Genomic DNA, 23,456 nt, shown 5'->3' on the forward strand with positions numbered 1-23,456 from the left:
GCCATGGCCGCTGAGCCTGCGCGTCCGGAGCCTGTGCTCCGCAACGGGCGGCCCTCGTACTGAAAAGAAAAAAAAAAAAAGGAAAGGGAAAAAAATATTTGCTCATCTTTGCAAAAAAAAATTATAATGAAACACTGGAGGAATAGACCAGTAGCTAATAAAAATGATTACCTTTGGGACTGGGGAACGGTTTGAAGAGGGACAGATGTGAACCATACAGATGTGGACATTTTTAAAAACATAAGAAAGTAAAAAGGCAAACTGTAAAACAAAAACTGAAAGCCTAGCTCCCTATCAAACTCAGAACATAGCCACACAGAGAAAAGCTTGACTTCCAAGTGACTTTATATCACTAATGACCACATATCCTTAGTGGGGTACTTTAAAGGCAAAAAATAAATGCATGTAAATGAATTCAGTCAGTAGTTTCTTGTTAGAATACTGGTATAATTTTTTTGGGGGGCGGCATGCTGTGCAGCATGTGGGACCTTAGCTCCCCGACCAGGGATCGAACCTGTTCCCCCTGCACTGTGAGTGCAGTCTTAACCACTGGACCACCAGGGAAGTCCCAGAATACTGGTATAATTTTGAAACTATTTTAAGTATATTCGGGATAGCAAATAAGTAATTATGTTAATGTGATAAGAAATCAAACTGCAACTTAACAGATACTACATAAGGTCAAGTAAAATGACTGTGTGATTTTGATACAGAAATGTCACTGTGGACTCATAATGTCTGAAAACTATTCCCTAGGTCTGTCCCCTGAAATGGCCTATAAACGGTGATGACCCAGGAGCACTATGAACACCCTAGCTCCCAGATGTTGGTTTCTAAGTACCAATCCCCATTTGAAGAAACCAGGGCACCCTGGAGAAATGAATGATTCCAGGTCTGGGGCAAGGAAAGTGTTAAGGTGAGCCTGGGACATTTTTTGTGCTGAATGCAGGAAAGCATCCCAAGACTAAGGGGGCCATGTCAAAAGGACCAGAGCAGCATGAAGGGTTCCCACAGGCCAAGTCTCAGAAAATCTGAGCATCAAAAACAGCGACTATGGACTTCCCTGGTGGCGCAGAGGTTAAGAATCCACCTGCCAATGCAGGGGACACGGGTTCGAGCCCTGGTCCAGGAAGATCCCACATGCCGTGGAGCAACTAAGCCCGTGCACCACAACTACAGAGCCTGTGCGCCACAACTACTGAGCCCGCGAGCCACAACTTCTGAGCCCACGTGCCACTACTGAAACCCACGTGCCTAGAGCCCGTGCTCCACAACAAGAGAAGCCGCTGCAATGAGAAGCCTGCATACTGCAATGAAGAGTAGCCCCCGCTCACCACAACTAGAGAAAGCCCGCGTGCAGCAACGAAGACCCAGTGCAGCCAAAAATAATTAAAAAACAACAGCAACAAAAAACAGCAACTATAAATGATTCTAATACACCAGTGAATAAAAATCTACTTCTATACACAAGAAAGAAAAATGGAAAAATAATACAGCTACAGGGGTGACTCTTAACAGGAAGCTGAGGTTGGGAGCTGACGGCTTGAGGAGGTTGAAAAGCCTTTGCCTTTCAGCCAGTAAGTCTTGGTTCTAAGACACATCCTAAGGAAGTGACCGCTGTGCAGAGATGCAATTGTATTTCCCACTCTACCGTTTAAAACAGAAGAACTGCAAATCGCCTAGATACCTGACAAAAGAAGGGTGGTTGTATGTAATAGATTCACGTAACGGAATAAAGTGCAGCCAGAGTTGGGCAGAATAAATGCATATTTGCTGACAAGGAAAAATGCTGAAGATGCTTTGTTGCTGAACGAAAAAAAGCAAATTATAACAGCAGCATGTGGAAATACCATTGTTTTTTTTAAATATGTATGTGTATTTGTAAAAACTATGAATACAAAGACTATTGTAACGATATACACCAAAACGAATCTTTTGCTGGTGGAATTATGATCTGTTTCCTGTTTTTGCTTGTCTCTGTTCCCTACAATGAAAATATAACAGTTTGCTAAATACGTATACTAAAACTTAAATTTATAAAAGAGAAGGTTGTATCTATGGTGGGTACAGGAATGGAAAGGCACTCCGTTCTGGGTCTGAAACTCCGGAATGGCTTTCTCTGGAGAAGTGGCTACAGAAACACCAGGGCAGGGCAGGGCCCACCCCACCCCAGACCCCGCCATGAGACGGTACAGCAGTGCCACCTGGTGGACACCGCGTGGCCGGCTCAAGCGAACCCCTTTCTGGTTGGGGGACTCACAGGGTGGGAAGAGGCCTGATGCTACATCCTCCCCATCCCAGCAGCTGGGCGCGCGAGGCTGGGCCGTGTCCTTACCGGTTGCATGGTGCCCCCTGCAAGGACCACCGCCCGGCATTCCTTTACCACCTGGGCAAAGTGCACGGCTGGATTCAGGAGCAGGAATTTGAGGCTGCTCTGACTGAGGCTGCCTAAAGACAGACAGAAAGACAGAAAGACAGAAAGACAGCTACATGGAGGAAGGCAGGGGCAGGCCCAACAGAGACCTCCATCTGCCGGAGACAAAGGGGATGTCCAGTCAGGTCCGTGTAGAAGCCATACGAGATGCAACTTTCTCTTTAAATGAGACCCATCTCATCGCTAGGACAACCCTGAGGTAGATGGCAGGATTGTCTCCCTTTTCACACGAAGAACTGAGAGTTAGGGAGAAACTGGTCCAAGTCACGCAGCTCATAGGTGATGGAGCCGCAACTCCAACAAAGCCCACCTGACCTTCACACTGGGCTACGCGGAGTCTCTGGCAACCTTGCCCGAGACCAGCCAGCAGCCCAGCACCTCTGCATCCCCCCTCACCCCTCCTCAACCCCTCGACTACTGGCGTGGGTCACAGGTGGCCAGTTTTCACCTATTTCTGCGTCCTAAGCTGGTGGGGTACCAGATGGAAGTAAAGCAGCCTGGCTCCAGGCTGGCTCCTCCCAGGGTTACCTTGACGGCTCAGGATGACCCTGCCATCCTGGTTGGCAGTGGTGAGAGCTGCGAGGAACCCTTCAATGTGCATCAGTGGAGAAGCGGGCCGCGGTGCCCTGTCCTCCCCCTCCTCCGCGGGGGCTGCAGGAGCTGCACAGAGCAGAGGAAGGAGGAGGGTCTGGGAGCCCGGACAGCGGGGGGCTCCCTGCACCTGGGCTAAAGCCATCCTCCGGGAAGACCATGCATGAGGAAGGCCAACTCTTGCCCAGGCTCCCCCTCTGACTCACCCGCAGTCACTCCCGGCTGCAGGCTCTGCAGGAAGTGCTGGAACCCGGACAGTTTGGGCTGCTCCCTGGAGGGCGCCAGGACCGTCCCATACCTCTCTGTGAAGCCAAGGAGCTGGGATGGGGATGAGAGCAGTGGTTGTGAGAGGAGCTGGACGGGCCCCTCCCCGCCCCCAACGAGCTGCCGCACGGTGAGCACGGAGACGGGGCGTTCGGAGGTTCGGCGGGGCAGGAGAAGAGACGCACGGAGGACAGCGACGGGGGCCCGCGCAAAGGGACACGTACCTTTCTGCTGACCATGCTCTTTTCACAGTAGCGCTGCACCTGCGAAAGCAAACCCAGCCAGAGGCGCCGGGAAAACAAATCCAGCTAGAGAAAGCCACCTTCCAAACGACAGGAGCAGGCCCACGCCACCCCCCAGGTGCCTAAAGCGCCTCTTGTGGTCGCATCAGCCTCCTGCCTGAGGCCTCCCCTCTGCCACTGTCCCCCCACTGCGTGCACACCGTGCCCTGCCACAAGAGGGACTCGGCAGCACGGCACAGCCTCCCCTCTCTAAAGGTGCTTGGTGATGGCCACGTCCCCCTTGATGATGGCCACGTCCCCTCTGCTCTCCTGCAACATGACAGCAAAGCTGGACCTTGAGGATTAAGAGGTAGCTTTTTAAAAATCCTATAAGCAAAAGCACAACACAAAAGGGAGAGCTGGGCTAGGTCAGGGGCGTGTGGAGGAGCTTGGCTGTGAGCACAATGTGCAAGATGAGGGGTGTGGAGCCCCTAAAGATCTCTGAAAAGGGGCCATCTTCCCTTAAGATTCACTGGGGATGAGAAAACCGTAATTCAAAAAGAGTCATGCACCACAATGTTCCTTGCAGCACTATCTACTATAGCCAGGACATGGAAGCAACCTAAGTGTCCATCGACAGATGAATGGATAAAGAAGATATGGCACATGTATACAGTGGAATGTTACTCAGCCATAAAAAGAAACAAAATTGCGTTATATGTGTAGTGAGGTGGATGGACCTAGAGTCTGTCATTCAGAGTGAAGTCACAAAGAGAAAAACAAATACCACATGCTAACACATATATATGGAATTTAAAAAAACAGTACTGGGAATTCCCTGGTGGTGCAGTGGTTAAGAATCCACCTGCCAATGCAGGGGACATGGGTTCAAGCCCTAGCCCAGAAAGATCCCACATGCTGTGGAGCAAGTAAGCCCATGAGCCACAACTACTGAGCCTGTGCCCTAGAGCCCATGAGCCACAACTACCGAAGCCCGTGCACCTAGAGCCCATGCTCTGCAAGGAGAAGCCACCGCAACAAGGAGCCCGTGCACCGCAACAAAGAGTAGCCCCCGCTCGTTGCAACTAGAGAAAGCCTGTGTGCAGCCATGAAGACCCAACACAGCCAAAAAATAAGTAAATAAATAAATTTAAATAAATAAATAACGGTACTGATGAACCTAGGGGCTGGGCAGGAATAAAGATGCACACAGACGTAGAGAACACACTTGAGGACACGGGGAGGGGGAAGGGTAAGCTGGGATGAAGTGAGAGAGGCATGGACTTATATATACTACCAAGTGTAAAACAGCTAGCAGGAAGCAGCCGCATGGCACAGGAAGATCAGCTCAGTGCTTTGTGACCACCTAGAGGGGTAGGATACGGAGGGGATATGGGGATATGTGTTACGTATAGCTGATTCACTGTTATACAGCAGAAACGAACACACCATTGTAAAGCAATTATACTCCAATAAAGATGTTAAAAAAAAAAAAAAAAGATTCACTGGGGAACTCCCTGGTGGTCCAGTGGTTAGGACTCTGCGCTTTCACTGTCGAGGGTGCGGCTTTGATTCTTGGTCGGGGAACTAAAGATCCTGCAAGTTGCGTGGTGTGGCCAAAGAGAAAAAAGAAAAAAAGTCACCGGACTATAGTCTTAAGTGACAGGAGGCAGAGAACAGGACCAGAGACCAGAAAGGAACGAGGAGGGAAACCGCCTGCCCTGGGGCAGCAGCTGTGGGATGAGCGCACGGTGTCAGGGCCTGGCAGCGTGTGGATGCGAGGCGAGGGGGGAAGGAGTCCAAGGCCATTCGGCCTGCCGCCCGCCTGGCGGGGGATGGCAGCAACCAGGCCAGGGGGCAGCTGGTGTGAAGGGAACGGGGGAGCGGGGCCTCGAGCCCACACAGCTGGGTCGCCCCGGGCTCCGCCGAGCACCACCAGCCCCCTCATGTGCGCGGCGTGCTGTCCTCCTGGGCTGGGGAGTATGAACGACGTGGTGCCCCTCCCTTGGAGTCACGGGACCCACGCGCTGCCTTGGACACGGTGCTCTGTGTCGTTAGCAAACCAGACTCACTAAGGTGGTCTGTCAAGCGACAGAGCCTGTGCCCCATCTGGAGGGAGCAAAGGTTGAGGCTGGGCCCAACCCAGGCCAAGCACCCTAGCCGCACTCTCAGGCACCTCAGCCCGACAGCTGGATTGCAAAGTCATTCGTGCTCTGCCCAGAGCCCGGGGAAGACTGTGCCCGAAGACAAACGGAGGGGAGGCACCTGCGAGCGTCTGCTTATTACAAGAAAAGAAGGCACGGCTCTCTGTGACCCTCCACCCCAGGCTGAAGACTCTGCCCTCCTTCGACATGAGCCGTGTGTAAGGGTTAGGTACCGTAATTCTATAGACCCTCGGACCTCTCGGCTGCTCAAGGACAGAAGGAATTTACTTTCTATTCCTTCCACCATCTTGACACTGTTCCACCCACGGGGGGTGGGCAGAAAAGGAACCTGGATGTGCCAACACACAAAGGTGAAAACCTACCTTGAACAGGTTGATGTTGTCGATCTGGCTCTGAAAGAGGAAGTCGCTGATGGTCTTCAGCTCCGTCCCTAAGAGCAGACAAGCGAAGGGCCCTTAAGTCCTCGCTCTGAGGACCACGGCCTCCGGGCCCCAGAGGGCAGCTCAGAAACGGCTCCGACCTGCTCTTACCTGCCTGAGAGAGGCTCTGGGTATTGGGGTTTTCCTTAATGTTCCCTAAGAAAGAGAATCAAACAGGTCAGGACGGCGGGCCTCTGGCCCCCATCTTCTCCCTCTGCTCTGTAGTTATTGAGTAAGAACGTTCCTATCTGAAGGGGTCTATCTGCCATTTACAGCACCCAAAGGACCCACGGAGGAGGCAGGAGGGCCCGGGGGGCCTCAAGGTCTGACCCACGTGTTGCACACGCAGCCTGAGTCTGACGATGTCATCCTTTCCCACATCCTCCGAGGAGGCGGGGATAGGGACACCCGACTCCACACGGGCACCAGCAGATGCCCAGGCTGCAAGGCAGAGACCAAGCAAAGAGCATCAACGTGAGACAGATGCCCCCAGAAAAGCCCTGCTGCCTTTCTGCCCTTCAGCGTTTATAAAAGCTTTCATAGGAACTGCCAAAGGGAAGTCGTGTGGCTCAGAATAACGCAAAGAAGTGCGGGCCCCGGAGCCAGAAGACTCCAGTCCCTCTCACTGGGCTCACGAACTAGAGGCCGGTCACCCCTGCTCCGGGCTTCAGTTTACTGGCCTGAGGGTTACCGTGCCTGCGCTGCTTTCCTCACAGGAGCACCCGAGTCCTGAGTCCCATCACTGTGACGTAAAGTGTCATACACACATTTATATCACCATATATTATTATTACTGCCACCTGTGGAGTCGGGCCTGGCAAAGTAAAAAGGACTCAGAACAGGGGCAAATAAACCAGGGCTCTAAACAAAGACCTAAGGCCAGACAAATAAGAATTTTCTACATCAATGGGCAAGGCAATTCCTGAGAGACAGAAACCCCAGGGGTCCTGACTGGCATCTGGGGAACAGAGCCCAGCAGGCTCAGCAGCTGGCCGCAGGGCAGGGATGCTCCTTACCGCCCAGCACAGTCACAAACTTCTCCAGCAGATACAGGATCTGCTTGATGTACATCAGGTTCTTGGCCTTCAAGCGCTTCCTGGGGAGAAGCCGATAGACATCAGCGGGAGGACCCCGACTTCCCCTCCAGGTGCCCGAGCTGAGGCCCTCCTGTCTGCTGTCTTCCCAGCTGGGTCACGAGCTACACACACTCTCCCAGAAGGGTGGCTCACTGTGGCCCAGGGCCTGCACGGCCTCCTGGGGTGCACGCCTAACGAACAGGAGATGAAGACACGCTGGCCCCCATCATGCTGGGCCCGGCCAGATGCTACCCCGGTGCCTCCTCTCGCAGGCTAGCTTTGGGGTGCCAAGGCTGAGCGGGGCCTTCCCCACCCCTCGGGAGGCAACGTCTCACCCGTATCGTTCCGTGTACTGGAGCAGCTGGGAGTGGGCCTGGCAGAGCTGGGGGAGAACAGAGAGCGATGTGATGGCAGAGCGGGCCCTAGACCAGCCGCCTGGGGCCGTGCCAGCGATGCCCCCGACGATGCCTGGAAAACGCCAGCCCAGGACACTTGGGGGGCAATCGAGGTGAAGGGGGACTGGTGCAGTTGGCATCCACTGAGGGTCAGGGAAAGGGGAAGACGATGACTCGCAGGTAACAAACGTCCCTGCTAGTGCTTCCTGGGATGGGAAAGACATGCTGTCCGCTGAGAGCCGGTTCAAGGCAACCGTCACAGCTCAGTCTAGGCCAACCGGCACTGGGCAGTCCAGGGGGTGGGTGTCACGTGGGCTTGAGAGTCAGAAACCGTGGTCAAATCCCAGGCTGACCGCAGGGGCAGCGCTTAACCCTCTCTCAGCCTCCGAGTCTCTACGTAAAACAGGCACCAGCCCGATGCAGAGTCAGCGTGAAGATGAGAGGCACCCCACGTGGTGCAGGGCACATAATGGGCAATGAACAGCAGCGTTCAGAAACCCTGAGCATCCCTCAAGGCAGCATCAACAGTAACATCCAGCTGCACAAGGACCCCTGCTTCTCATCCCACCATCCGGGTCAGAGAGACCTGGTTAGCAGCACCCTGGCCTGGAGGACTCTGGTCAACACAGGCTGGGGAGAAGCAAGCAAAGTGCCCGCTGCCTGGGCTGGGTCCCGTCCTAAGTCATGCTGGGGAGTCCCGGCCTCGGCTCAGCACGCCCACTGCCCCCCGCGGCAGGCCCTGGCCTGGGAAGGCAGAGGCCGACCCACCTGGGAACCGCTGACCTCCACGCTGTGGATGCCAGTGATGGTGTCGATCAGGTTGTGGGCCTCGTCGATGACCACCACCTGGCCCTGCAGCCGGATCCCCGCTGCCTGCCGGGCGGCCGCGTGCAGCAGCATCTGGTACGGCAGCACCACCAGCTGGAGGGGGAGAGGCGGCCTGAGGTGGGAGCAGGACCCCTCCCACGGCGGGCGGGCCCGGCCACCCCGCAGGCCCAGCGTGCCCGGTTTCACTTCCTACCTGGAACACGCGTAGGGGGACACTCCGGGGAGAAAGCTAGAGCAGCGCACTGTGCTTTGAGCTCTAGAACCTTCCCCGGAAAGTCTTATGTGGAGCGTCAGCTACGGAACAGATAAAACTGGAGCCGACTGCACTTCCGAGTGGACCAAGGGCGGAGGGGCCTGGAGCCCCTGCTGCACCCCCAACGCAGCCCCTAAAGAAAGCCCTGGGTTCTGGCCCTGGAGCCGCCACTTCCCAGCTGTGTGACTCTGGGACAGTCAACCTTTCTGAGCCTCGGTTTCCTCGTCTGCAAAACGGGCTTGATAAAGTATATCTCAAATGAGGGTTAAGGTGGGGGAGGCAGGAGAGGCGGGGTAACAAAAATAAAAGCACTCTGTCAATTTCTTAGGTGCTGTGTTGTTCTGACGATTTTCCAGTTAAAAGGATATCAATAAAGTGAAAATCAAAAAAAACTGGAAACTTAAGGCCCAGGTTTTAACACTGGCTCCATTACTCATTTGCTGTGAGAAAACAGATCAATCACTTAACCCTTCTGGGCCCCAGGGGTCCTCACGTATAGAATATGAATAATACCTGCCTTAGCTATTTCAGTGAGCTACTTTAAACAAAAGCGACGTGAAAAGTGCCTTAAAAAGTCAAGATCATAAGAGTTTCAGGATATCTCACTATATTGGCACCCAAGTGTGTCCAGACCCCAGGAGGGCTGAGAGCACCGCGAGGCTGGGAGGGCTGCCCCGTTTCTCGGTGACCCTCCACACTCGGTTCCAGGCGGCACACTGACAAGCGTCTGCCAGGTAACGCTATTACCAACACAGTTCCCTGCATCTTTAAAAATCTATGGAAGTCTTCTCTTGATTATATGAAATTCTCCATAAACGATACATTATTTCCAAAAGTCATTCAGGGCTTCCCTGGTGGCGCAGTGGTTGAGAGTCCACCTGCCGATGCAGGGGACACGGGTTCGTGCCCCGGTCCGGAAGGATCCCACATGCCGCGGAGCGGCTGGGCCCGTGAGCCATGGCCGCTAACCCTGCGCTCCACAATGGGAGAGGCCACAGCGTGAGAGACCCGCATATCGCAAAAAACAAAAACAAAAAGTCATTCAAATTAAGGGAGTAGAAAGAAAAGTTAAATCATACCACCAGATAACAATCATATCTTTTTTTTTTTTGCGGTACGCGGGCCTCTCACTGTTGTGGCCTCTCTCGTTGCGGAGCACAGGCTCCGGACACGCAGGCCCAGCGGCCGTGGCTCACGAGCCCAGCCGCTCCGCGGCATGTGGGATCCTCCCGGACCGGGGCACGAACCCGTGTCCCCTGCATCGGCAGGCGGACTCTCAACCACTGCACCATCAGGGAAACCCACAATGATATCATTTTTGACTCCATACAGCAAGTCTAGGGAAGGGTCTCCACCTGTGCTGCAGGCAGGTGCACAGGGTGGGACGACCACGCACCCAAAGGGCACCTGGAAAGACCTTTACGTCCCGTAGCTCCCCACGGCACTCTAGTTTCTGCCCTGGCGCTAATGTGCCATCCCCCAGGACGCCAACTGTCCCTGCAGCCCAGAACCACCCAGGCACCTGGGAGCTCCTCCAACCCTATGTACCAGGAGAGAGTGGGTGACGTGTCCTCAGTGGGCGGTGTGTCGAGCAGACAACCACGGCCGGTGACACCCTCCTGAACCGGAAGAGGAGTGAGAACCCCCTCCTGGGCCCCGCTCAGAGCCAAGAGCCACCGCCCAGCCTCCAGGGTCTTCACCTGGGCTGCTGGAATGGCGAACCGGCTCCCGTAATAGGGACAGGCCCGAGCCTCCTTCCCCAGGGCCACCAGCTGCTCGATGTCCTTCACCTCCACCAGGACCTCGTCCCGGAGGAACTGCAGCTGCTGATGGTTGTAGAAGGGGCAGGTGGCCCGCGCCTCCAGCCTCCTCCTCCGCCCGGGCTTCTCCTCCTCGACGACGCTCTTCTTCTCTGAGCGGGGCAGGCACAGGGGCAAAGGCAGAAAGAACCTCAGCTGAGGTTCTGACCCCGGGGCCAGAGGGGGTCTGTACCACGGGGCGGGGCCTCTAAACCCTTCCGGAACTGCTGCTTACGGACTCTTCGAAACATCCTGGCATTTTACCTCGTCTTCTCTAGAAGAGGCCTACGCTATCACCTCATAGCCAGGGTACTGGACTAGATCCGGACTGAAAAGCAAAATAGACCTTTTTCCCCACGTGAGGCTCTTTAGGAAGGAAGCCAGGTCTGCTCTGCCCTCGTTCCCACCGTTTCCCCTGTCCCGGGGCTGCTTCCGCTCCTCCCAGGGCTGCACATGGTCCCTGAGGCCCTTCCTAGAGCCTCGGGGCGCTGGCGGCTACCGTGTTTGCTTCTCTGCAGCTCCACACAGCGGTCGTTGATGAGCTGCACAGAACCCAGCTTTCTCACATCTTCATTGACACAGAGATTCTACAAGACAGAGGAGAGGGTAAAGGACACGGGGCCGGCTAAGCGACACAGAGCAAGCCACCGGGCCTGCCCGCCTTCCAGGAGCAGGTCCTTCCTTCCAAGGACCAGCAAGGCACAGGGGCAGGTCCCTCCCTGCGCTCACCTGCCGAGAGCCCAGGGAGACCAGCCGAGTGTCCTTGCCGAAGGGGCTCTTCTGCACCTCGTGCACGAACTGGGCCAGCTGCGAGTGCGTCCGACTGCAGTAGTAAATCTGCTCGGGGGAGCGGGGTTCAGGGCAGACTGTCAACCCCAAACGCTCTCGGCACAGCAAGGAGGGCTGAGGCCCGAGAGGCCGAGGGAACGGAGAGGGCGGCCGGGACACAGACCTAAGGAAGGTGAGCGCCCCCGGCCAGACCTCTGCGAGCCCTCAGGCCAGGGCGTCCCCCTCCCCTCGGTCACGCTGAGCCCGGGCTCCTGCCCCTCTGCGAGGCTGGTCATCTCAGGAAAGGGAGTTTCCCCTCAGTGGTGGCTCCTGACACAGGGAGGACTCCGAGAGTCTGGGGCGTAGGGCGGAGCAGGGCGGGCGGGTCCCCACGCACCTCCCAGGGCTCGGGGGCCGGAGCAGGAGGAGGCTGAGCTCACCCCTCTCTGTGCGCCCCTCCAAGATTTAGGAGAGCTGGGGAGGAAGAGAGGGAAAGGGGGGTCGGGGGGGAGTATCTAATTTCAACAGAGAAAACCTGAAGTCCCACACACACAAAGCCCGAGCAGCGTCAGAACCACACACAGCACCCAGCACCCCAGGCCAGAGGACAGGGGACGAGCCACTGAGAGCCGGGGCAGAGCTCCCGTCCCCCACCTCCGGCCACCCCAGTGGAGAGGCTGCCCCTCGACGCCCTGCGGCGCAGGCGTCTCCCGGGGACCCAGCCCCCCCACCAAGTGAGCACCTGGAGACTCGGGGGCTCCCACCTCCTCCCTGGACCCAGGTCGGTCACAGGAGACCCGGGACCTGGTGTCTCACCTTAGTTACATGTTCTTCCTCCAGGTCATCCTCATCCGCGTCTACTCTGAGAGAGGAAAAAACAAACAGCGTGGAAAAAGTCTTCTCGGAGTTTTGTGTTTTGTTTTTATTCTCCTAGAAATTCAATTTTTTTTTTAAAGCAGAAATGCGCATTGTCTAGGGCTCTCAGAGAGAAGTTATTAACAGGGTCGGCCTCCTGGTCAACAGAGGATTGTTCAGGCAGCTGTGTGAAAGGCCGGGATTTAAATCACACGCCACGTGGGGACAAAGTCGGCAGGACCCCATGAGGGGCTGCGTGTAGGAGGGAGCGAAGAACATCTTGTGTTCAGAACCAGGTGGGTGTGTCCTCAGAGGCTGGTGTCCCCCGAACCCAGGGTGTCGGAAGCCACAGAAGCTAAGCTGCAGGACTGGCGGTCCTGGTCTGGACCCTAGCGAGTACTTTTTCCTTGAATATTCGCAAACTCCACTCAAGTTTTTTACCTTGTCCCCTGGGGAGGAGCAGAAGAACAGGAAAGGCCACGGGGCACCGGCTGTTCCTGTCCCCCCCCCCCAGAGAGAGATGGGGACGCAGCCCTGGGCATGATCACAAGTGTTAGTTCTAATTCAGGCCCTGGAACCGGTGCCTCAGGGCAGGACTCTGAGCACCAACGCGGAAAAGCCCAGGACCAGATGGTTTCACCGGTGAATTCTACCAAATAGTTAAAGAAATAATGCCAATGCTTCTCAAACGCTTCCAGAAAACCGAAGAGGAGGGAATACTCCCAAACTCATTTCATGAGGCCGGCGTTACTCTGACACCAAAGTCGATAAGAGTACCAGAGGAAAAGAAAACTAAAGGACAGTATCCCTGCTGAATATAGATGCAAAAATTCTCAACCAAAGCACACCAATTTCAACAGCACGTTAAAAAGATCATATTTCACGCTCAAGTAGGATCTATCCCTGGGACACAAGGATGTTTCAACATAAGCAAATCAATAAATGTGATACATCACATTAACGAAATGAAAGACAGAAAATCATATGATCATCTCAACAGATGTAGAAAAAGCATCTGACAAAATTCAACATCCTCTCATGATAAATATTCTCAACAAATTGAAGAGAAGGAACATACCTTAACACAATGAGGCCATATGTGAAAAGCCCGCAGCTAACATCACACTCAGTGGTAAAAGGTTGAATGCTTTTCCTCTAAGATCAGGGACAACAGTGCCCATTCTTATCACTCATCCTCTACATAGTACTAAAGTCCTAGCCAGAGCAATCAGGCAAGAAAAAGAAATAAAACGCATCCAATTTGGAAAGGAAGAAGTAAAATTGTCTGTTTGAAGATAACATGACTTTATATGTAGAAAACCCTAAAGATTTGACCAAAAAATTGTTAGAACTAATAAACAAATTCAGTAAAGTTGCACGATTCAAAATCAACATATAAAAGTCAGTTGCGGGCTTCCCTGGTGGCGCAGTGGCTGAGTGTCCACCTGCCAATGCAGGGGACGTGGGTTCGTGCCCCAGTCTGGGAGGATCCCACATGCCGCGGAGCGGCTGGGCCCGTGAGCCATGGCCGCTGAGCCTGCGCGTCCGGAGCCTGTGCTCCGCAACGGAAGAGGCCACAGCAGTGAGAGGCCCGCGTACCGCAAAAAAAAAAAAAAAAAAAAAAAAAAAAAAAAAAAAAAGTCAGTTGCATTTCTATAAACTAGCAACAAACTATCTGAAAAGTAAAAAAAAAATCTCATTTACAATGGCATTAAAAATACTTAAGAATAACTTTATCCAAGAAGCTGAAAAATCTGTATGCTAAAAACTATAAAATTTTGATAAAAGAAATTGATGAAGACACAAATGGAAAGATAGCCCGTTTATGAATCAGAAGAATTAAAGCTACTAAAATGCCCATACTACCCAAAGCCATCTATAGATTCAACTCAACCCCTACCAAGATTCCAATGGCATTTTTTACAGAAACAGAGAAAACAACCTTAAAAATCATACAGAACCAGGAAAGATAGCCAAAGCAATCTTGAGAAAGAAGATCAAAGCTGGAGGTATCAACACTTCCTGATAACAAACTATTATTACAAAACTACAGTAATCAAAAACAGTACAGTACTGGCATAAAAGCAGACACACAGACCAACAGAACAAAATTGAGGGCCCAGAAATAAACCCCTGTGTGTACAGTCAACTAATTTGAAAAGGGGGCCAAGAATACCCAATTGGGAAAAGACAGTCTCTTCAACAAATGGTGCTGGGAAAACTAGATATTCATATGAAAAAGAATGAAACTAGACACCTATCTTACACCACTCACAAATTAACTCAAAACTGATTAAAGACTTAAATGTAAGAAACCTGAAACCATAAAACTCCTAGAAGAAAACATAGGGAAAAAGCTCCCTGACATTGGTGTTGGCAATGATTTTTTGGATACGACACCAAAAGTACAAGCAACAAAGCAAAAATAAACAAGTGGGACTATTTCAAACTAAAAAGTTTCTGAACAAAAGAAACCATTAACAAAATGAAAAGGCGACCTATAGAATGGGAGAAAATATTTGAAAACCATATAGCTGATAAGGGGTTAATATCCAAAATATATAAGGAACTTGTACAACTCAATAGCAAAAAAACACAAAAAACAAAAAAACACACCAAAACCCAAACATAATCTAATTTAAAAATAGGCCGGGGCGGGGGTGCTTCCCTGGTGGCGCAGCGGTTGAGAGTCCGCCTGCCGATGCAGGGGACACGGGATCGTGCCCCGGTCCGGGAGGATCCCACGTGCCGCAGAGCGGCTGGGCCCGTGAGCCATGGCTGCTGAGCCTGTGTGTCCAGAGCCTATGCTCCGCAACGGGAGAGGCCACAACAGTAAGAGGCCCGTGTACCGCCAAAAAAAAAAAAAAAAAAAAAAGATAAAAAAAATGGGCAGGGGAACTGAATAGGCATTTTTCCAAAGAAACATACAAATAGCAAACAGGTACAGGTACATGAAAAGGTGCTCAACATCACTAATCATCAGGGAAATGCAAATCAAAACCACAATGAGATATTACCTCACACTTGTTAGAATGGCTATAATCAGAAAGACGAGATAAATGCTAGTGAGGATGTAGAGAAAAAGGGAAACCTTAGTGCACTGTTGGTGGGAATGTAAATCGGTACAGTCACTATGGAAAACAGTATGGAGGCTCCTCAAAACATAAAAGTACCATATGGTCCAGCAATCCCACTTCTGGGTATTTATACAAGGTAAATGAAGTCCCTATCTCAAAGAGATATCTGAATCCTCACATTCACTGCAATGTTATTTACAAGACCAAGACATGGAAGCAACCTAAGTACCCCTTGACGGATGGGTAAAGAAAATACGGTGTGTTTTACATACACACACACAAACACACACACATACAAAACGCAATATTATTCAGCCACTAAAAAAAGAAGGAAATCCTGCCACTTCCAATAATATGGATGAAACTTGAGGGCATGCTAAGTGAACTGTGTCAGAGAGAGAAAGACAAATACAGTACGATCTCATGTATGGAATCTAAAAAAACCAAATTCAAAGAAACAAAGCAGACCGGTGATTTGCTAAGGACTTGCGGAGGGAGGGTGGAGAAATGGGCGAAGGTGGTGAAAGGGTACAAGCTTCATTATAAGATGTATAAATCCTGGGCATGTAATGCACAGCATGGCGACTATGGTGAATAATACTGTATTGTAAACCTGAAAGCTGCTAAGAGAGCAGATCCCAAACGTTCCCACCACAGAAAAGAATGCTGAGTCTGTGAGGTGAAGGACGTGTTAAACCTTACGGTGGGCATCATTTCACAACATATACATATACTGAATCATCACTTGGGCACGTTATACGTCGACTATAGGCAGACCTCATTTTATTGCTTTGCTTTACTGCTCTTCACAGATACTTAAAGTCTGTGGTGGCAACCCTGCATCAAGCACGTCTATCGGTGCCATTTTTCCAACAGCATGTGCTCACTTAAGTGTCTCTGGGTCGCATTTTGGTTATTCTCTCAATATTTCAAACTTTCATTACTATTATACTTGTTACGGTGATCTGCGATCAGTGGTCCTTGACGTTACTACTGTAAGTGTCTTGGTGCCCCGAACCACACCCCTACAAGATGACACACTTGACTGTTGAATGTCGTGTGTGCTCTGACTGCTCCACTGACCAGCCACCCCCCGTCTCTCTCCCTCTCCTTGGCTCTCCTTCTTCCCTGAGACACAGTCTTGAAATCGGGCCAGTTAAGAACCCTACAACGGCCTCTAAGTGTTCAAGGGAAAGGAAGGGTCACATGTCTCTCACTGTAAATCAAAAGCTAGAAATGAAGTAAGCTCAGTGAGGAAGGCATATTGAAAGCTGACAGGCCAAAAGCTTGGCTTCTTACGCCAAAGACTTAGCCAAGCTATGAATGCAAAGGAAAAGTTCTGGAAGGAAATTAAAAGTGCTGTCCCAGTGAACACAGGAATAATAAGAAAGTAGAACGGTGTTATTGCTGATATGGGGAAAGTCTGAGCGGTCTGGATAGAAGATCAAACCAGCCACAACATTCCTGTAATCAAAGCCTAATCCAGGGCTTCCCTGGTGGCGCAGTGGTTGAGAATCTGCCTGCCGATGCAGGGGACGTGTGTCAAGCCCTGGTCCGGGAGGATCCCACATGCCACAGAGCGACTAGGCCCGTGCGCCACAACTACTGAGCCTGCGCATCTGAAGCCTGTGCTCCGCAATGGGAGAGGCTGCGATAGTGAGAGGTCCACGCACCGCGATGAAGAGTGGCCCCAGCTCGCCGCAACTAGAGAAAGCCCTCGCACAGAAACGAAGACCCAACACAGCCAAAAATAAACAAACAAACTCCTACCCCTAACATCTTAAAAAAAAAAAAAAAAAGCCTAACCCAGAGAAAGGCCCTAACGCTCTTCACTTCTATGAAGGCTGAGAGAGGTGAGAGAGCCGCAGAAGAAAAGTCTGAAGCTAGCAGAGGGTGACTCAGGTTTCAGGAAAGAAGCCGCCTGCATAACATTAAAGTGCAGAGTGAGTGAAGCAGCGAGTGCTGAGGCAGAAGCTGCAGCAAGTTACCCGGAAGATGTAGCTAAAGTGGCTCCACCAAACAACAGATTTTCAGTGTAGACGAAACAGCCTTATATTGGAAGAAGATGCCATCTAGACTTTCATAGAGAGAAGTCAATGCCTGGCTGTCAAAACTTCAAAGGACAGGCTGACTCTCTTGTTGGGGTTAATGCAGCTGGTGACTTTATGCTGAAGCCAATGCTCATTTACCGTCCAAATATCCTAGAGCCCTGAAGAATGATGCTAAATCTACCCCGCCTGTGCTCTGCAAATGAAACAGCAAAGCCTGGATAATAGCACATCGGCTTTTGACACAGTTCATGGAATATTTTAAGCCCACTGTTGAGACCTACTGCTTTGAAAAAAAAGGCTGCTTTCAAAATATTAATACTCACTGATGATGCACCTGGTCACCCAAGAGCTCTGATGGAGATGGACAGGGAGATGAATGCTGGTCTCATGCCTGCTAACACAACATCCATTCTGCAGCCCACGGTTCAAGGAGTAACTTTGACTTTCAAGTCTTATTATTTCAGATATACATTTGTAAGGCTTTAGCTACAGATGGATCTGGGCAAAGTCAATTGAAAACCTTCTGGAAATGATTCACCATTCTAGATGTTATTAAGAACATTTGATTCATGGGAAGGGGTCAAAATATCAACATGAACACGCGTTTGGAAGAAACTGATTCCAGCCCTCATGGATGACTTTGAGGGGTTCAAGACTTCAGTGGAGGAAGTCACTGCAGATGTGGTGAAAACAGCAAGAGAACGAGAATTAGAAGTGGAGCCTGCAGATGGGACTGAACTGCTGCAATCCCATGATGAGCTTTAATGGATGAGCAGTTGCTTCTTATGGCTGAACAAAGAAAGCGGTTTCTTGAGATGGAATCTAATCCTGGTCAGGATGCTGTGAAGAGCCTTGAAATGGCAACAAAGGATTTAGAAAACTGCATCAACTTGGTTGACAAAGCAGCAGCAGGGTGTGAGAGGACTGACTCCAATTTTGAAAGAAACTCTACTGTAGGTAAAATGCAGTCAAACAGCGTCGCTACTACAGAGAAACTGTCTGTAAGAGGAGGAGTCAATCGATGGGGCAAACATCACCGTCGCCGTGTTTCAAGAACCTGCCGTGGCCCCCCCGGCCCTCAGCAACCATCACCCTCATCAGTCAGCTGCCACCAACAGTGAGGCAAGACGCGCCACGCCGACAGCAGAGGCTCAAAGGGCATTTGTGAAATTGAAGCACGAATGACGGGGAGGATCTCACGGGGATGGCGTGGGCTAGAAACGGCCCGGTTGTTACCTTCAGCATTTCTAGTTCACCCAGGAAGTTATAGCTCACAAATTAGAAACCTATGAACCTAGACCAAGCGAAGCCTCAGGTGAAAAGAAAAACACGGGCTGAGGACACCTCGAGGGCTTACATCACAAGCCTCACACGGCTCAGTTTGGTATTAAGAGCCTGAGACTTAGAGCCGGGCCAGCGGAGGTTCAAATCGCCGGCTGGTGGCCTCGGCCGAGGCACAGCATCCTGCTGGGCTCGGTGTCCTGGGTGCAGAGTGGAGACCAGAATACCACAGAGGGTACGGAGGTGACACCTGCCTGGGCTGGCAGAGCCAGCCATCGTCATCCTTCCGTGCCCCGAGGAGGGGCCTTGCCGGGGAAGAGGGCAGGCAGCCGGGTTTCTGCCCCGTCGGTGCCCCATGAGCGACCAAGAAGCCGGGCCCAAGAGGAAGGAGCCCCGCGCAGCCACCCCGGGGCAGGGGATGCAGGAGACGCGCTCTCACCCGCTGGCCGAGCCTTTCTCCTTGTCACTCTCGTACTCGGCGAGGACCAGCTCCTCCTCCTCCCCACAAGCCAGCTGCTGCTCCGACCCCGTGCCTGCTGCCAGCATCTCCTGGCTCAGGCGGAGGAGACGCTCAGTTTCTTCATCTTCCTGTCTCTGCGGAGGAGCATGGCCGGTGGGGAAAGAGAAACAAACCTCAGCGCCAGAGCCCCGCCCCCTGGCGAGGCAGCCTCCGGGGCCGGGCCAAGGGCAGCAACACACACGCCATCAACATGGGCCCCACCCGATGGGCGTCAAGGCCCCAGGATGCGTCCCTCAGCGCAGGCTGCCCTGCTACCAGGAGAGAAGCGTGTAGCCAGAGGGCGCCGGGCGGGGCCGAGGTCCCGGACCAGCTGCACCCTGAGGCCCCATGCAGGGGATGCCACCCGGACACGGGCCGCCACTCACCATGCGCTTGGCTGCGAACTTGAGCGGCGCGTTGTGACGGATCTGCTGCAGGCGCTCTTCTCGCTTCTTCCTCCTGACCTGCCCCTCCTAGAAGGGAGGGAGCCAGAAGGGAGACCCCTGCAGGAAGCCCCAGCCTCCCCCGGAGTCGGAGTCGCGGCACCTCAGCCCAGGGCCTCCGGCCCCCGCGCACCTCCCTGCCCTGCCAGCCTCCTGTCAGCCAAGCTGTCGAGCTCGCTGCTGCGGGAAGTGTGCGCCTCCCGCCCGAAGCCCCACGCTCTCCATCCAGTGCAGCCCGTAAGCGAGTCTGCAGCCAGGGAAGCGTGTGGCCACTGGCAACGGTGCGGTTCCTTTCCTGGGAAAGAATGGGAACCGCCAACCTAGGGAAGGCCTGGTGACATCGGCTTACTACAGACAGCGAGGGCACAGCACCATCCACCCGGGAGGTGGCCAGGGGGCCGAGAGGCACTGCAAGGACGCGAGCTGTCCTGTTCGGGATCCACCCGAAATCCTCCTGGAGGCCCCGTTTACGGATCACCCCACCTCTCGTAACCTGATCTCACCTTTATTTTTTATTTTTATTTTTTTTTATTTTATTTTTTTTTGCGGTACACGGGCCTCTCAGTGTTGTGGCCTCTCCCGTTGCGGAGCACAGGCTCTGGATGCGCAGGCCCAGCGGCCATGGCTCACGGGACCAGCCGCTCCGCGGCATGTGGGATCTTCCCAGACTGGGGTACGAACCCGTGTCCCCTGCATCGGCAGGCAGACTCTCAACCACTGCGCCACCAGGGAAGCCCCTCGATCTCACCTTTAGTCGGTCCACCAGGTCCCTTTCTTCTTTCTTCTGCACAAACTGAGTGACCCAGTCGGGCTCTCCAGCGGACCTCGGGGAGCCTGGGCTCTGCTGGCAGGAGGGTGGGGAACACGGGGCCTGGTCCTTCCCATTGGTTAAGGGGTCGGCTCCGGCCTCAAGGAGACGCTCCTCCTCTTCCCGTTTCTTCCGTTCAAAGTCGCGGAGCCAGGAGAGGGCCCCACAAATGAGACTTAAGGATTTTCCCTACGGGAAGAAAAACGTTCCCAGAAATAGAGGATGAGAAACGAAACTTCCCTAATGACCTTTCCCGTTTTGTTTTTTTAAAGCTTTTTTTTTTAATTTATTGATTTTATTTTATTCATTTTTGGCTGCGTTGGGTCTTCGTTGCTGTGCGTGGGTTTTCTCTAGTTGTGGCGAGCAGGGGCTACTCTTCATTGCGGTGCACGGGCTTCTCACTACAGTGGCTTCTCTTGTTGCAGAGCACAGGCTCTAGGTATGTGGGCTTCAGTAGTTGTGGCATGCAGGCTCAGTAGTTGTGGCTCACTGTCTCTAGAGTGCAGGCGCAGTATTTGTGGCTCACGGGCTTAGTTGCTCTGCGGCATGTGGAATCCTCCCAGACCAGGGCTCGAACCTGTGTCCCCTGCCTTGGCAGACGGATTCTTAACCACTGCACCACCAGGGAAGCCCAGCTTTCCCGTTTTAATAAAGCCTTCGAGGGAGGTCTGACTTTAAATATCAGAGGGTGCTCTAAGACCAGCCTCGGAAAGGAAGGAAAAAGAAGGGAACTGGCAAGAGAATGGCTGGGGAAAAAAAATAGGAAAAAGGGAGAAATAAAAGTGAAATTCTTTAATTATATGGCTCACTGGTCCTCAAAGAATGAAAGTGGCTTATCAAGTTGCATATAAGTACTGCAGGTCATCATAATTAGAAGAATGGGAGAAACTGAATCAACAGCCCAGAAAATAAAGCCAAAAAAACGCACAGCATGAAACCCCGAATACGACTTGCCTGGGGGGAGATGCAGCCAACGTGCGGACGGAAGGTGATCAGCCCCGTGAGTCCCAGTGTCAGGAAACGTTAAAGCCAGCCAATTGCTCTGGGGAGCACAACTGTTGGTTTAAAGACCAGAATTCTCCCCGTAGGTCCTTGATATGGGGTGAATTGTGTCCCCCCAAATTCACATGTTCAAGTCCTAACCCCCAGTGTCTCAGAATGGGACCCTACTTGAAAATAGGGTCATAGCAGATGTAGTGAGTTAAGAGGAGGGTGGCCCTGACCCAGTAAGACTGGTACCCTTGTAAAAAGGGGAAATGTGGACACAAAGGCAAGGAAGGCAGACGATGGGAAGAGACGGGGAGAAGCCCGCCGACCACACGCGGAGGAGAGGGGCCTGGACAGCCCTGCTGACACCTCATTCGGGACTTCCAGCCTCCAGACTGTGAGACAATAAATTCCCGCCATTTTGCCCACTCCATCTGTGGTGTTTTGTGATGGCAGCCCGGGCAGACAAAGGTAATAATTTTATGATGAAGTGTGATACTGACAGACCACTGGATGGTGTGAGCGGAACAGGCCTAAGTACCTTAAAAACTACACAAACCTTTAAAAGACAACTATCGACTCTTAAAAAAAAGACAAAAGATTATTCAAGAAAAGAGACTAAAAATATATAACTACACCAGGAAGAAAGCTCCATCTTATCTATCACAAGAAGGTCCCAATGACTAAAATCAATAAAGCAAGAAACAGCAGCATAAGCTTGTAATTTCAACATATTCTATCAAAGTATATTTCTTAAGATACAGTTAAAAGACTTAAAATCACCTGCCCAAGGAACGTTTGATAAATGACTTTTTAAATGATAGGCACTGTTCTTTGATTCAGTGTTTCACATGACTTTAAAGAGAGGAAGGGCTTCCCTGGTGGCGCAGTGGTTGAGAGTCCACCTGCCGATGCAGGGGACACGGGTTCGTGCCCTGGTCCGGGAAGATCCCACATACCGTGGAGCGGCTGGGCCCGTGAGCCATGGCCGCTGAGCCTGTGCGTCCGGAGCCTGGGCTCCGTGACGGGAGAGGCCACAACAGTGAGAGGACCGCGTACCACACACACACAAAAGTCTTTAAAGAGAGGAAGATGAGATGTTTAACAATGTCAGATGTGGCAGGTGGCCAGATGGGGACCTGACCTCCTCAGATCTAATTACAGGAAGTTGCTCCTGACCCTAACCAGTCTTTCGGTGGGGTGGGTCAGGAGGGGAGAAGTCCCATGCACTGGGTTTATTTATTTATTTTTGGCCGCACTGCACAGCACGCGGGATCTTAGTTCCCCAAGCAGGGATCGAACCCACGGCCCGTACAGTGGAAGCACAGAGTGGACTGCCAGGGAAGTCCCCACGTGCACTGGGTGTAAATGGAAGGTCGGATACTGGTAGAAAGATGCTACTTTAAAAACCCCTCGGGCTTCCTTGGTAGCACAATGGTTAAGAATCCGCCTGCCAATGCAGGGGACACGGGTTCAAGCCCTGGTCCGGGAAGATCTCACATGCTGTGGAGCAACTAAGCCCGTGAGCTACAACTACTGAGCCTGCGCTCTAGAGCCTGTGAGCTACAGCTACTGAATCCCTAGCGCCTAGAGCCCGTGCTCCGCAACAAGAGAAGCCACTGCGATAGGAAGCCTGCACACCGCAACAAAGAGTAGCCCCCGCTGCTACAACTAGAGAAAGCCCGCGCGCAGCAACGAAGACCCAATGCAGCCAAAAAAACAAAAACCCCTCACTCTGCACAGTATCTTCATGACCCACGTTGTGTGAACTGGCGGAACGGAGCCTCTCCCACTTGCTGTATCTGAAGGAACAAAACGGAACAAGAGAGCGGCCCATCTGCCCTCTTCCTGCCCCAGGAGATCGTGTCATCCCAGGAGAGAGTGACACACTCCCGTCAGTGGATGAGAGGGAATAAGTCACTTTCCTTCGTTCATTCATTCCACACACACACCTTAAGAGCCCCCTGAGGCCGACCGTGCCAAGCTCCCCGCAGATGACGGGGACACAGAGGAGAGGACCTCAAGGTCCTGGTCCTCCAGGAGATCACAGCAACACCCACACAGGCAGCTCACTCTCACGCGGCACTTGCTCTAGAAAGTAATAAAGGGCAAGAGAGAAGTGGGAACCTAACAGTCCTCTGTGGCAAACCTCTAACAAACCCCCTCCTCCCAGGCCAGGAAGGAGAACTGAGGGGCTCTGGACTGGACCCCTCCAGCCCTCAGTAACCCAGTTCCTGGAGAG

The 23,456-nt window shown here is 52.5% G+C and overlaps 1 protein-coding gene across 8 annotated transcripts in view; it reads right to left on the reverse strand.

Annotated features, from left to right (window-relative positions):
- The window catches only part of DDX11 (DEAD/H-box helicase 11), a 32,910-nt gene that overhangs the window by 4,772 nt on the left and 4,682 nt on the right, over positions 1-23,456 (reverse strand). For all 8 annotated transcript variants that reach the window (XM_060113182.1, XM_060113177.1, XM_060113180.1 and 5 more), the window contains 16 exons: positions 20,168-20,416; positions 19,363-19,449; positions 18,917-19,071; positions 12,030-12,075; positions 11,175-11,282; positions 10,945-11,032; positions 10,347-10,558; positions 8,334-8,486; positions 7,506-7,552; positions 7,111-7,190; positions 6,206-6,250; positions 6,038-6,105; positions 3,514-3,552; positions 3,232-3,343; positions 2,963-3,094; positions 2,336-2,448 (listed from right to left, as the gene is read on the reverse strand). In XM_060113182.1, coding sequence (XP_059969165.1) covers positions 2,336-2,448; positions 2,963-3,094; positions 3,232-3,343; positions 3,514-3,552; positions 6,038-6,105; positions 6,206-6,250; positions 7,111-7,190; positions 7,506-7,552; positions 8,334-8,486; positions 10,347-10,558; positions 10,945-11,032; positions 11,175-11,282; positions 12,030-12,075; positions 18,917-19,071; positions 19,363-19,449; positions 20,168-20,416 — 1,734 coding nt within the window. The remainder of the gene's footprint in view (positions 1-2,335; positions 2,449-2,962; positions 3,095-3,231; positions 3,344-3,513; positions 3,553-6,037; positions 6,106-6,205; positions 6,251-7,110; positions 7,191-7,505; positions 7,553-8,333; positions 8,487-10,346; positions 10,559-10,944; positions 11,033-11,174; positions 11,283-12,029; positions 12,076-18,916; positions 19,072-19,362; positions 19,450-20,167; positions 20,417-23,456) is intronic.

The sequence above is a fragment of the Mesoplodon densirostris genome, chromosome 11 (assembly GCF_025265405.1).
Source record: "Mesoplodon densirostris isolate mMesDen1 chromosome 11, mMesDen1 primary haplotype, whole genome shotgun sequence".
Taxonomy (NCBI): domain Eukaryota; kingdom Metazoa; phylum Chordata; class Mammalia; order Artiodactyla; family Ziphiidae; genus Mesoplodon; species Mesoplodon densirostris.